At 42.5% G+C, this 15,297-nt stretch overlaps 1 protein-coding gene and 1 long non-coding RNA gene across 9 annotated transcripts in view; both read left to right on the top strand.

Moving 5' to 3' along the window:
- tenm3 (teneurin transmembrane protein 3) overlaps positions 1-15,297 on the top strand; it is a 796,285-nt gene that overhangs the window by 712,182 nt on the left and 68,806 nt on the right. For 5 of the 8 annotated variants that reach the window (XM_085163565.1, XM_085163562.1, XM_085163563.1 and 2 more), the window contains 5 exons: positions 578-604; positions 8,685-8,831; positions 10,925-11,055; positions 11,144-11,232; positions 14,465-14,584. In XM_085163565.1, coding sequence (XP_085019691.1) covers positions 578-604; positions 8,685-8,831; positions 10,925-11,055; positions 11,144-11,232; positions 14,465-14,584 — 514 coding nt within the window. The remainder of the gene's footprint in view (positions 1-577; positions 605-8,684; positions 8,832-10,924; positions 11,056-11,143; positions 11,233-14,464; positions 14,585-15,297) is intronic. The other 3 variants (XM_085163566.1, XM_085163567.1, XM_085163569.1) reach the window with 1 other exon arrangement.
- On the top strand, positions 11,239-13,039 carry LOC146517691 (uncharacterized). Its single transcript, XR_014874658.1, has 2 exons — positions 11,239-12,105; positions 12,136-13,039. It is a non-coding gene; the product is annotated as an uncharacterized LOC146517691 (long non-coding RNA).

Raw genomic sequence — 15,297 nt, 5'->3', positions numbered from 1 at the left:
GCAATTAATAACATCCAGAAAGATTATGGTCTCATAAGTATCTATCCAGTACACAGTCACAGGAAGTTATCAGTGTAGTCCTCGAGAAGAACTGAAGCAACGTTTCATCTGCATCCATGATCAAAAATAAACAGGGAGCAGAAAACATCCAGAGATCGTCTCAGAGAAAACACGAATGCAGACCGGGGCAAGTAGTGAAGACGGTTGTTTTTTATTAGACACAAGCGTGACTGAGCCAGTCGACTAAAGAGCAGCTGTTGCTGTATCGCTGCTGCAGACGCTGGATTATGACGGTGATGATCAGTTAAGCGTTCCTTGCATCTTATGTTGATCCATGTTAGAAACACAGAGACGTGAAGAATTGCTTCCAGATTCATGAAACTGGCTGATTTCATATCTCAGCCTGGAATCAGCACACCTGACATCGCAACCTATCAATACAAAATAACTGGATTGGTCCTGATAAGCGTTGTTTGCTCTTCGTGGTCACTTGGATCTCTTTTCTTTGCTTCCTCCTGTCTGAACTAAATCCTCTTTATTTATGTCTCTTTTCTTCCTTCTTCCTGTCTTCTTAAAGCTCACAATCCGGATATTAGAGTTAAAGGTACTGTACACTGTTTTAAAAAATCTTCTTATCACTGTTATCACGAGTTTTTTTTCTTTTCCTCTCTTCATCCTTTGCTTGTTTTGTTAAAGCTGAACTTTAGCTGCATCAGCGATAGAGTTTATTGATGTATTTACTGGATGCTACAGCTGGGCCCCAAAGACCAGTTTACACGAGCTGTGATAAGAAACACATTTCCCTGTTACTGTTGTATTCAATCCCTGTGTGATGCTGCATGTTTGATGTCATAATGGCAAAATCAGTATTGACCGTCTTTGATGTCGACCATGAAATCTTGGCCTCAGTTTTATTTACACAACAACAAATCACAGCTACAGTCACCTCAAGGCGCTTTATACTGTACAGTAGACTCTACAAAAACACATACAGAGGAAACCCAACAATCATATGATCCCCTATGATCAAGCACTTTGGCGACAGTGGGAAGGAAAAACTCCCTTTTAACAGGAAGAAACCTCCAGCAGAACCAGGCTCAGGGAGGGGCGGGGCCATCTGCTGTGATTGGTTGGTGTGAGAGAAGGAAGACAGGATAAAGACATGCTGTGGAAGAGAGACAGAGGTTAATAACAGATATGATTCAATGCAGAGAGGTCTGTTAATACATAGTGAGTGAAGAAGAAACACCCAGTGCATCATGGGAATCCCCCGGCAGCCTACATCTATTGCAGCATAACTAAGGGAGGATTCAGGGTCACCTGGTCCAGCCCTAACTATATGCTTTAGCAAAAAGGAAAGTTTGAAGCCTAATCTTGAAAGTAGAGATAGTGTCTGTCTCCTGAATCCAAACTGGAAGCTGGTTCCACAGAAGAGGGGCCTGAAAACTGAAGGCTCTCCCTCCCATTCTACTTTTAAATACTCTAGGAACAACAAGTAGGCCTGCAGAGCGAGAGCGAAGTGCTCTGATAGGGTGATATGGTACTACAAGGTCATTAAGATAAGATGGGGCCTGAATTCTGGATTTAACAGGGAGCCAATATTAGAGAAATCTGCTGTCTTTACTCCTGGTCTTCCTGTGAGCTGCTTCCTCTTTGTCCGGTCCACGTGGATTTGCTACACAGCCAAATGTTCTCATAACTGTCGCTGAACTTAAGCAGCTGTAATTTGACTCACACAGTTGCCTTTTGCGTTAAAGATGTGAGTCATACTTTAGTTTACACAAGACAATCATATCATCAGAAGTACAATTTTAATTTCAGTGTTATTTTAAGTAATATTCTGTTATTCCAAGCCCTCGTTGTGGCAGAGGCAGAGCTCTAGGATAGCAGTGCAGTATCAGCCACCAAAGTGATCGTGGTTATATACGATCGTTTTGGGATCGTTACTGTTTCTGGATTCTCCAAGTTGACGTTTCTGTGGCTGCTGGGGCAAGAAGATGACGTGACCGAGCAGGAAGCAGCAGTGTATAACCTGAGATAGGTCAAGGAGTTCTCCAGAGATGATGATGTTTTACCCAGAGCGTGGCACACTAAGGAAGTAAACAGCTTCCTGGCAGGACTCGAGCAGCTGATTCTCTGAGTTTTAGGCCTCCACCCTGCACAGTATCAACTCTGACAATTACACTGAATGATTTTCTAAAACCACAGTTATGTTTCTTTTAACCAGTTTCAAAATTGTTTCTCCCTAAAATCTGCTTCCAGCTCTGTGTATTGATTCTGGTGCTCTGCAGGCACGTTTCCAGGGTTTTCTATATATAACAAACTCTGTGAAACCTCTTCATGCAGCCTCCAGTTTCAGCCTTAAAGGCATCTCTTTAAACAGGGTCAGCCCTGTTTTGATTATCTATCTGCCAGCACGACGCTGTTCTCATTCAATCTTCACAAAACATTGAATTCCTTGATGGAAAAAAGTTAAAGGTAAAAACATTTTTTCCAGGAGTAAGTACAATTTCCAAGATGGATTTGCTCAAGAAACATGAAACATAAGGTCGTAAGGTTGTGTCACGTGAGCTGCTGGTATTAGCTGAAAGGTGAAAGTGTGCTTTGGACCCAACTTTTAATTAACAGTTCATTTCCTGCAGCTCTGATTTGGGCCTCTGACTAGAGCTATGTCCACACGTACCCGGGTATTTTTGAAAACGCAGATTTTTCTATGCATTTGCACCTTTCGTCCACACGTAAACTGCGTTTTTGGTCACTGAAAACGGAGATTTTCTAAAACTCAGTTTTTGCGTTTACGCGTGGACGAGAAAAACGGAGAAAACGGAAAAAATGGAAAAAACGCAGAAAACACAGCGTCAAAGGTGTGCGCCTTTTTTGACGTCACAGTGTGCGCCACGTTATTGTTTCGGTGAAATGAATTTCTACAATACTGTTACTGTTAATTGTCTCTGCAGTGTTTAAATGCTTACATATACACACAAAGTTACTGTCCCTCCACACATACGACTCGGTTCTGCTTCTATGCCCCAGCTTTGTTTACTATTTCCCACCAAGGCTTCTAGACTTCTGATTGGCCAACATTTCTGCACGGTTAGGAATATAGCGCCACCTGTTGCTTTGGCATGTTCCTAGCAGCGTTTTCCTTCATTTCTGCCTTAACGTGTGGACGGGATTATTTTTTAAAACGAAAACAGAAAATCTCAGTTTTCAAAAATACCCGTGTACGTGTGGACGTAGCCTAGAAGTGGGTTTAAAAAATCGATTTCCTGATTCAAAACGATTTTAGTTTAAATAAAGCGACTTCAAATCTGAATTGATTTTTAAATGTATTTTGCCAGAAACGCCAGAATCTCAGCTTAAAGCTCACAAAACTGTTTTCACCAAACAGCTAAAACAGCAAACGACCAAAGACGTGAACATAGTCGTGCGCTGAACGCTGAAGCTGCAGCTTTCGTCACTGACCACAATTCACTGAACCAGCAGCAGAACAAGAGCAAAAGTAGCTTCATGTTTTCAAGACATCGTCATTTATTTCCTTCTTACTTTTGCTGCTTCGCATACACCAGGATAAACTCTCACTTCCTGCACAGCTCTCTGTGCACCCAGAGACCAGTTCACCATAAAATCTGTTTCCTGCATTATTCGCTGCTTGTTACGCATCAGTCTGCCGCTGTGTTCAGCGCCGTCAACGCGGGTTTTTCCATTTGACCTCCGACTAGAAAGCCTAATTTCTGGCGCTCAACACCAAAGAAATGTAAACTTTTTAAAATGATGCCAAATTGCAAAACTCTCAGCTGTGTCTCTAATCGAACTCAGCAGCATCAGCTGATGTTCACATGTTGATTCATGGCTCATCTGCTATAAAAAGCCAGGCCAGGAAAATCTCCTTCATGTTTTATCCTCAGTGACTTTGACACAAACACATCTGCTGTGATGTTCACACCTCTGATGAATCTCACAGTGTCAGCTTTGTTTTTATACACAGTTAGAAAGATAATAATTATGATCATTTATCACTACATATCCATAATACTTTGACTGTCTGAGCCTAAACTGAATCGAATCAGTTGTAGAAATCAGTGACGACACCTCGCCCACCTCTGGTCTGCCATGTTAAGTAACATTAAACCTGCAGTGCAGAACTTTGTTTTCACACCTCAGCTATAAAAGGCTGATGGGCTGTTGCCGTCACCCCACCGGGCGAGTGGGCAGGCGGACAGCACGGACACCCAACTCAAGAACAAAAAGAGGCCATGGACCAGGGGAGTCATGGCTCACTTTTGCATTTTGTTCATTTCTTCATCTCCGTGGCTGCACATGCTTTATCATGCACTAAACTATGCTACACCTCCTGCTTTAAAGACCTTAATCTAGTAGTTAACAAACAGCAGCACAGGCTGTGGTGGCAGCTGCTCGATCCTCTTACAGAAGGTTGGTAAACTGCACCGGGTAGTTTGTATTTATTAACAGATGCTACGTTGTGTACAACATGACAGCTGTTGCATTGTCATTAGCTTTGTCCTTCGTCTGAGATCTAACATGTGAATGACGTATTTACACTGCTGTGGTTCAACTTCTTTATCATTTCATTGCTGTGATCCCAGCTCTTCCTTCCTGCCTCCTCTTCCTTTGGTTGCCATCTTCATTTATCGATCACAGACTAAATATTTGGCAGTGCTGGTTTTGTTTCACTTTACTTTTCTCCCTAATTTTCCTCCCTCTCTCCCTCGTGCCCTCTCCTATTCTCAGGATATAAAGGTAACTCCTGCTAAAGAACAATCAAGGCCTTACTGTCCCAGAATACAATGATTCACACTCTGCTTTATGACATATTTTTGGTTGACTCCATTTCGTTTTAGGTTTTGTCTTTCCTTTCGCTCACTGTTTTCCAGTCATTCTCAGTGCTCGGTTTAGCTAGACTTGTCGTATATTCTATTTCTGTGTTTTTCTGGTCCTATCATTCCTTTTCCTGTCTCTGACTCTCACACACGAACCAGACCATAGATAGACTCACACGAGAGCAGTGAATACAAATAAAAAGTGCACGCACAGTCATAAAACAAAGGTGTGCGACTCCTGTTTCGTCTTGCATCCACAAGCCTGATATATGTGTGTTAAATAAGCCAGTTGCTGTCCTCCTGTCTTCGATCTGTCTTCACTTTCCTCCCCCCCCAGTCTTTATCTCCATTCCTTGTTCTGGGCTTTGCTTGGTTCTGATTCTCACTGTTATAATCAGCCTATCTGATTGCCAGCCTCACTGTCAATTCTGTGAATGAGGAATGCCAAACAGAGGCATAAAGTATAGTCTGTGGAGGCGCGCAGTCCTCCCTATACTTTGTGCACTGCCTTTATGTCTACCTGTTGTGTTTTCACATGGATTTAAACTCGCTGCGTTATTTCTTTGCCTGACGAGAAGAACGAGCACAGATGAATCCATATTTCTGAATCAAGCATCCCGGAAATTTCAGTCTTTGTCACTGGGTGTTAAAATTCCCTCTGATGTCATTTCCTCTGACAGACAAACCCTTCAGTTTGACATGTTGAGACTTTTTTCGTTTGACTTTATTTGGTTTGTTTCTGTTTCCTATTATGCAACATTTCTTTTTCTTTGTTCGCAGATGAAAAGAAAACTTCTCATTTTGCACTAATTAAAGCCGGGCAGCACGCTGTGGCCATTTTGGCTGCTGGCAGTTCTAGCAGTTCATGTGAAAGTACAACATCAGTGCATTTCACCAAAGGTTGACTGTCTGTCTGTCTGCCAGTCTGTGTCTCTCACATGTGGGCTACTGTAATTAACTGTTTTATTTGTCTGTCAGTCTGTGAGTCCATTAATTGGAGAAATGTCCATCGAATGGGGCTGAATGCCTTTATACACATCTGGATTTAACCAGTGTGGGTTTTTGAAGCTTTTGTACTGAAGTTGCTGAGAGAGAGAAGATAAACTTTTTAAAGTTTTGGAAAATGTACGTTAAGATGGAGTGCAGTTATTTCCAAAAGAATTTAGAGTGAAAATACTACAAACACATACAACAAACGTGGCAAATCTTGAAACAAACTATTGTTTTGGGGAAAAAACGATGACGTTACCTTGATGTCATCTAGTGGCCTTAGTGTACTAATGCACCACAGTATCATCACCTGCTGCTATTTGAACCTTAGCCTCAAGGACGCAGCTGCATTTCACGTGTCCAGTAACAGTGATTTTAGAAGTCTTGCCCAAAGCCCCAAACTCAGTCCCATCAATACAGAACTTATCTGAATAAAATCTTTTAATAGGAAGAATGCAGATCCTCTGTATCTTCCACTGAGCCTGGTCATTCATCTTTACTCTGACAGACAGCCTCTCTGACAGACAGCCTCTCTGAGATGCTATCATCAGATTTTTAATGAATCTAATACTTTACATACATCTTACATTGTTCCACAACTCACCAACAGTTGGTTGGTTGTTTTTTTAGTATTAAACAACCTCTCCGTTTGCTTTTTGCAGCTTTCTAGGGGCTGGGCGATATGGCCTAAAATCCATATCGCGATATAATTTGAAGCGGTATATCGGTAACGATATATATCACGATATATTCTTTTCTTCTGTATAACGTATTTTCCGCACTATAAGGACTTAAAATCCTTTAATTTTCTCAAAGATCGAGAGTGTGCCTTATGTATGAATTCTGGTTGTGCTTACTGACCTCGAACCGATTTTGGCTGCAGAAATCTGTTAAAAATGTTTTAGTACAGCTTTGGTAAGCCACACTGCTTGATGGATTGTCAGAGCATTACGGCTGCTGTAGTGAGGAGCTTCATGGAGTAATCTGGGTCCAAAACTCCGTCAGATTCAGGTCCCAAAGTCAAACGAACACTGAGAGGTAAAAACGGTCTAAATTCTTTCATCTTTAATAAAATCATCAGCGTTGCTGCTTTAGCAGGTGTAACAATTAAGTTTAACATCCAGGCATCCATGAAAACAGATTTATTAAATTACAAGTTAACAGGAAGTTAGCTCGCTAGTTTACACCTAAACATTTCACACCATGTTCTGACTGAGAGATTTTTGAAACTAATTCAAACGTACAGCTCTGCTACCACTTCCAACGTAAATAAAGACAGAAAACTAAACAGCAGTGACGTTTGTAGGGTTACTGAAGTTGGACTACCTGCTATATAATGTTGTGCTACGTGATTGCTAGCGACACAGCTATGTTAGCATAACATTAGCACAGTGAAGCTGGAGGATGAACACCAACTTTTTTTCCACTCGATAAAAGTTAACGTGACGGATTCTGGTGGTCAGGGACAAATGCAATCGCATAGCAGGATGCTATACACGGGCCAAACTTCAGTCAGGAGAACAACTGAGATCATTCATCCACAATACGAGGTTAGTTATTAATATACTGCAACAACAGTGGAGGAAGTGCAGTTTTTGGCTTTCCCCATATTTCAAAAGTGCTTCATCTCTTTGCTATGACTGTCGGCATAATTTGCAGATGATAATGGTTGTAGCCGCCAGTGTTGCCAACTCTTCAGTAAGGAAAATCGCTATTGGCTGTCCTATAAGTCACTAGACGCCGACAAATGACGTAATCGCCTAATTTGCATAAGATGTGAACATTTCCTTCCCTGACAGCAGCTGGGGGAGGACTATCCTCTGCCTGTGAGCGCTTTGGTACGGGCAAGGTGCCCACCGCAGCACCGCTGCTTGTTGAGAGTAAGAGCGATACATGCTTTCACGTCAAAAAGTCGTCATAAATAAGTCTCCAATAACACCAGAAAAAGTCGCCAGATTTGTCGCTAGTCGCTTTTCAGAAAAAAAGTTGCTAAGGCGGTCTGAAAACTTGCTAAATATAGCTACAAAGTCACTAAGTTGGCAACACTGGTAGCCGCTGCCATCATCAACATGCGGTAAAGCGGTATAGTCAAAATCTCTATCGTTGGCCAAATTTATATAGTTTCTATCGCCCACCCCTACTTTCTAGTTTTAATTATTGGAAATTGTTGCATTCGGTGTATTTCCATTTTACACCAACAACCTTTTATGTCTGTTAGAATGATTTCTGAATAGCATCTGAAACCGCATTTATACTATGATGGGATGTTTTCTAGAATGTTCTAAACTGACAGCTGGTATAAACATTTGTTGAATGAAACAGATCGATTTTGGCTGTAAACAGTGGCACCGATCCAGCCCAGTCTCAGCCTATCAGAATCCAAAGGCCAGCTCAACCAAAATTAAGTCCTGTTTATTTCTTCTATGTAAGCTATAGTCGTGTTCTGCCTTTGATCCTTTTGGGTGAATATTTATTGTAGCCCATGTTGTGTATTTTTTGCTTGTTTGTGGGTTTTGTCAGATGTTTGAATTGAAGAGTCAGCTCAGTCCTGTGGGGGCCTCCATTGCCCCTCTGGCTGTTTTTGACTTTTTCGTCCCATCATGGTCTCGGTGCTGTTTCAGAGGCTTTTCCAAGTCAAGAGGGAAACTCCGAATATGTATCGTTTTTAGCATGAACGTGGCCCTAAATTAAATAAATAATAATGATCTCCTCTCACAGCAATTCAGTACAAAAATATCATCACCTCACTTCAAAGATGTATATAGGTTTAAGCCTGTCTTCACCCTGACGGTCGTCATGGTCCCCTCCGTTATTCCTGTGACTTCTCTAACTGTGCTCGTCCCCTGTGCCCAGAGGGTTGTCCAGGTCTCTGCAATAACAATGGACGATGCACCTTGGAGGCCAGCGGATGGCACTGCATCTGCCAGTCGGGATGGAGAGGGGCGGGGTGCCACGTTGCCATGGAAACACTGTGTACCGACAGCAAGGACAACGAAGGAGGTATGTTTGTGTAGATACACTAAAAGTGTGGAGACAGATGGTTAAATGTATGAACAGGTTTGTTTGACGGCTGAATGAACACAGGACGAGGAGAATATTAAATGTTAGCGACACAATAATCCAAACGTCCTCCCACGACTACAAAGAGAGACATTAGGAAGAAACGAACAGTGGACAGGTGCTTTAGAAAGTGGTCGGAGATTACTTTGAAAGGCACAGGTGAGTGCGACACCCCCTCAAACCCCCTCCCCACCCACACGCATTAATTTGCAGGGGACCGAGGAAAAGTGACACATCAGTTTGTACCATCCAATCACTTCAAGACCTGATAACAACTCTGTGTCAGAGTGGGAGAGAGTAAGTACAAAACAGTACTTACTTACTTTGCCTGTGTATGTACGGGTGCTCAAAGTAATGACTGATGATGAATAAATGATGAGGTGGTGGCTGTGCTGCTGCCTGCTGGGCAGACACTCATGTGCTGTGTTCCAGTAAAGTGTAAAGGCTCGGCTGCCTGAACGTCTGAGTGCCTCTAACCTGCACTCTCCAGTATTTTTACTTTTTTGTCATTTTTCAAATCTGGTCTCCATTAGTGTTTCGAAAAATGATAAATCAGGATGCGCTTTAAGATGGTTCGACCTTGTGATTGATTAACAAACTTCAGCCTTGCTCTATGCATGCTGAAACTTATTGTGACAGTGCAGTGGAAAGGTGCAACAACACTACTGGGAACTGGATCTTCTGTAGGCATTACAATGTCAGCTAACAGCTGTTTTATCCAGCAACATATGCGCTGTGGCAGTGACGCAGCTGGGACTACATTTAATTTGATCACTATGTTAACAGAAAGGATGGAGAGAAATCAGAGGACTGCTTTGTCAGTCAGTGTGTTTTTAATGTCCCTGTGTGCAGGATGTACACGTGGCTTTTATCAACTGATGGACACAAACGATTTTGTTACCTTGCTTTCCTCCTTCTGTCTCCTCATCTGACTCCTTACTTGCTCTCCTTATTCCTCCCTTCGACACGTTTAACTCGTCTGACCTAATTTTATCTGTTGGTGTGTTTTAATCTGGACACTACGACAATAATATTATTAAAGCAAAACCTCTGAGACAGTAAAAGTTTTAAATATTATTCTAGCCTATCAGCTGACAGTATTTGTCTCTGTCGCTCTTCTTGTCTCTCTGTACGTGCACACACGCTGCATTGGCTGCACGGTGGATCAAAACCTGATCGTATTTTCCTGCATTTATAATTCCACCAGCTTTGACGGACATCACTGGCTAAAGTACAGCCTGAAAATGTGGCAGAGCGTCCACTATGTTTCACTGATGGCTGTAGACACTCGCTGTTGCGCGGCTCCTCCTCCGTGCGCATGAGGACAGCACTAAAGCTGAGTGATAAAGGAGCCGCTGTCTGCAGAAAAATTGAAAAGCTTTCAGAAGCACTGGAGACCTGCTGGTTAAGACCACTTCAAAAAATTACAAGGAAGTCTGGCTTTTTAGATGCAAACTATAAAGGGCTCCAGGAACCATACCAGAGTTGATAAAATCATACAAATGCTGCAGATTTTAAACGTACATTAGTACATTTCCGTCTGCAGGTCACTGAAACCTCTGAAAGACCTGAGCTACAGCCACTGGGGTGGCTGTAGCTCAGGTGGCAGAGCGGATCAGCCACTAACCGGAAGGTCGGTGGTTCAATCCCAGGTTGCTCCAGTCTGCATGCCAAATATCCTTGGGCAAGATACTAACCCCATGTTGCTCTCCGATGCATCCATCGGAGTGTGAATGTGTATGAATGTTAGATACTGTGCACTTAAGCTTAGAAGTGCTTGTGTGAATGGGTGTGATTGGGTGAATGAATTAGCTGTATAAAGCGCTTTGAGTGCTTGGACAGAGTAGAAAAGCGCTATATAAGAACCAGTCCATAACAAATTGTTTAAGTAGCTGTTGCAGCTAATGCTGCCTTTGTTTCCTGTGAACTGAAACATGTTAAGCTGTTCGTTAGATTTCACATAAATCTTTTAAACGACTGTTTTCCCCCACTCTGTGCTAGCTTTGTGACTGTAGGGCTTGTGCATGTTTCAGACGGCTTGGCTGACTGCATGGATCCAGACTGCTGTCTGCAGCCGTCCTGTCAGAATCAGCTGTACTGCAAAGGGTCACCTGACCCAGGCGAGGTGCTCAGCCAGTCTCCATCCTCAGTGCCTCCTCAACAGGTAAGAAGATCCAGTCAGAAATTGACGGCACAAAATGACGACACCTTTCGGCATCAGATTACCCATTTATTTATTTTGCTTTTCTTAGGCTGCCAGATCTTTCTACCAGCGCATTCACTTTCTAGTTGGGCCTGAATCGACTCACATAATCAATGGTGAAAATCCTTTTAATAAAAGGTAATCATGTCTTCTGTCGTGTTTTCTCTTTTCTTTTTCTCTTACGTTTTAGGGATAAAGCAGCAGCATTGGCATGCACATACAGATGTTCATTTCAAGCCATGGAAACACTGATTTGCTGTAAATGACTGTTGCATATTGCACACATCTTACTGTAAACTGCTTTTTTGATGACATATTTTATGGGTTCAGCTTTGCAGTAACTGGATTCACCCGTCTTCATCATTCCACACACTGTTATTGAGCAGTTACAATAAGCATGCACTCCACCTGCACATCGCCAGGGAAAAATCACATGTTCATATCTCATGCACTGCTCTTTGAAGCACAGTTGAAATGATCTGTAGTCGTAGGTCAAAGTAGGTTTCATTGATGTCCTTGTTTTCTGTGATTGTTTGACTAATATTCTTTAAGCCTGCAGGTCATGGCGTATCCTATTTTTATTTAGCATAATATGAGACGTGGTGGTTTAGCTTTGCTTTCTGCAGGCATGAAAATAATAAAACATGTTGGCAAAATCCAAATATAGCGCTCAAGGTCTGCTGTTTTCCCTTGCCAAAAGCCATTCCTGCCCACACCGGCCTCAAAGATAGCATTCATTGAGAGTGATAACAGGGAATGACAGGGGCCAGTCTGCATATACAGAGGCTGAAAGGCAGCTCTACTGAGAGGGAAGAAACATGACAGCAATTGTGTTTGGCAATCTTTCTGCTTTTGTCATATTTTTATGATTTACTGAATATTTCATAAGAGGAGAAGGCCTCGAACCTGTAATAAAGTGTCCAGTGTTTCCCTAATGGAATGCACCTGCAAACATAAAAGATTATTTTAGACATGAAAACACTGATATACTGTGTGTGTGTGTGTGTGTGTGTGTGTGTGTGTGTGTGTACGTCTTTTAAGGATAAGGCTTACAGCCACAGAGATAAAACTCGTGTGATTTCTAATAGGTAGAAATGCTCAACATCTAACAAAAGACGAGTCAGATGCAGGGCAGGGAATGATTTCGGACTAAAACTGTAGCAATGTAAGAAAATGTCTCACCTTCCTTCAGGTAAGGAGCTGCAACACGTTCTCACTCCCAAAGCGTAACATTTTACGCTAGGTGACAAATCGTCAACATATTACGTTTTCGGCTACCCACCACGTTCCTGAATGACGACCTCGGAAAAATGAGGAAATATGAGAACCGTATGGACTCAATCTACACATGTTCGCTCTTTTTCTTCAAATCGCTTAGAAACACGCTATTTAACATCTTTAAAGTCCTGGTTAAGCTCGGGAAAAAGGTTATGGTTAGGGCTAGGGATAAGGTTAGGTTTAGGGCTGGAATACAGGGCTGGAACGTCTATTACCGCGGGAGCGTCATTGCACTGGATTTCGGCCATAACCCGCCGCGTACCATAAGAACGCCGAAGGTCTCCTTTCGCGTTCCTCAGGAACGCCGCGGGACGTGACAAAACGTCGGCATGTTATGCCTCGGGAGTGAGAACGGGCTGGGAGCAGCTATGTCTCAGGTGATAGACTGTGCACACATTATGAGGTCAGTGCTTTGATAGCAGGCAAAGCATGGGTAAAGTACTGAAAAATGTCAGGCATCTGACATCATCTGTGGTCTGGAATAATTTTACCTTTAGATGTCAGATGTCACAAGTTGCCAATTAAATTACATGAAATAACTGTAAGCTGCAGCTCAAGCATCTTGCAGTTGTGACCTGGTTGCTAGTAAAGCTAATTGTTAGAGTACTGCCTGTAGCTTATTGTCATGGTTTTGTATGTGCAATGATATTTATGTGGATGTTATGGAGCTTCGCAAATGATTGTGGGGGAAAAATTGGGGGTTTAAGATGATTTTGTTTTTTGCCATTTTATTTGCATATGTGTGTGTGTGTTTGTGTTTGTGTGTGTGTGTGTGTGTGTGTAAAAGCAGCTCTACACAAGAGCAAGTAAAATGGGAAAAAACTAAAACACTGAAATCCACACCAATCCAAGCATGTCTGACATGTTTGGGACTTTATAATGATCAGACAGGAAAACAAAACCTGAAACTGGGAACCGACTGGGAATAACAAGGGAAGCAAGGAGCACGGGGATAAGGGGAGGGAACACAGCTGGAATTAATCAGACACAATGAGACAGGGAGAAAACTGAGCACACTGAAGAGGGCGATAGACTGTGGGAATAAAACAGGATGTCCGATTACCATGGCAACAAAGACCAAGACATGCAGGCTTGACACTTGGACTGGGAAAAAATAGATATGGGAACATGACTGACTGGTGAGAGAGGGAACACTGAACACGGGAACAAGAGACGAGGCTGACAAAACCCGGCAGAGGCATGTGGTTCTTTTTCCACAATAACCACATAGTAACAGAAACACACAAACACTGATGCAAACGACAACATGTACTGTAAGTACCGTGGTGACATCAGCATTACTCAGAGGTTCCTCCGTTGTCGTTTTTTAAGTTACCCCTCAGTGGACTCTGCAGCTCGATCACAATGAGTAACATTGCAAAGCTAAGGTGAGCTGTAAGTGTTTCCATCTCTTAACCTCCTAGGACGCAGGTGTCGAACTCCAGGCCTCGAGGGCCAGTGTCCTGCAGGCTTTAGATGTTTCCTTGATCCATCACAGCTGATTTAAACGGCTAAATTACCTCCTGAGGTTCTACAGACGCCTGGTAATGAACTGATCACTTGATTCAGGTGTGCTGACCCAGGGTGAGATCAAAAACCTGCAGGACACTGGCCCTCGAGGCCTGGAGTTCCACACCCCTGTTCTAGGACCTGCGTCCACATATGTGAACATCACATTTTGGGTTATTTAGACCAAAATACTGAATTTTGGGCCTGATATCCACTTACGAGGACATTATGCTGCTACTGTTCTATCAAAATTTAAAACGAATATGCTCATATGTGGCTCTCATTTTTCTTAAAAACAAAAATAAGGCAAAAAAAGAAATCTGGTAATTCTTTGTTTTTACGTTCATCAGGCCCCAATATGTCCAAATATCAAAGAGAAATTAATGTTCATGCAGGGGAAGAGTTCAGGTCTTAGGAGGTTAAGACAGTTTTCCAGCTCAGCCACAGCGACTCAGGGAAACTCCAGTTCTTGATGGGCTTATTTACATATTATAACTATTTGCCATGAAACATTTTGTAATGTTTTAAGTAAATCTTGCAGTGTGAGTAAACGAGCTCTCTCTGCTCTCTTCTCTCTTTTTAGCTTGGTGTCAATAATTCGAGGTCAGGTCCTGACAGCCGATGGAACGCCTCTGATTGGAGTCAACGTGACATTTGTTCACTACCCTGAGCACGGATACACTATAACACGCAAGGATGGCATGTGTGTACTCATTCATTATTAATATTTTCATACACCTTTTACACAAACATTGTGCCTTTTCCAAAAATGTCTCCTCTCAGCAGGGGTTTAAAACAGATGTTCTGCATCGTCTGTTCACTAAATAAACTTGATGAACAGGGTGGTAAACAGGGAAGTTTCCACCAACAACTAAAATAAAATAATTTTCTTATCAATGATCTGTGTGTGAAACATCCTGAATGTGAAAGTGGATGAAGCTCCATGTAAATGTGAAAATGCCATAAACCTGCATTCTTTCAAATGCCCAGCAGGGGGGGTCTCCTGAGTAACCCCCTCACAATCAGACACACGTGCACACCGTGTTTTCACATCCCTTAGCCTAAACCTAACCGTCACCTAATTATAACCCTGACATTAAAAAACACCTTTAATCTTATGGGGACCGGGATTTTGTCCCCATAACAATTCAATTCAATTCAATTCAATTTTATTTATATAGCGCCAAATCACAACAAATGTCGCCTCAAGGCGCTTCATAGATACAGAGAAAAGCCCAACAATCATATGACCTCCTATGAGCAAGCACTTTGGCGACAGTGGGAAGGAAAAACTCCCTTTTAACAGGAAGAAACCTCCGGCAGAACCAGGCTCAGGGAGGGGCGGCCATCTGCTGCGACCGGTTGGGGTGAGAGAAGGAAGACAGGATAAAGACATGCTGTGGAAGAGAGACAAAG

Source organism: Neolamprologus multifasciatus, chromosome 6 (genome assembly GCF_963576455.1).
Source record: "Neolamprologus multifasciatus chromosome 6, fNeoMul1.2, whole genome shotgun sequence".
Classification (NCBI taxonomy): domain Eukaryota; kingdom Metazoa; phylum Chordata; class Actinopteri; order Cichliformes; family Cichlidae; genus Neolamprologus; species Neolamprologus multifasciatus.
Note: the sequence above shows the minus strand (reverse complement) of the source record. Positions and strands in the feature narration are given on the sequence as shown.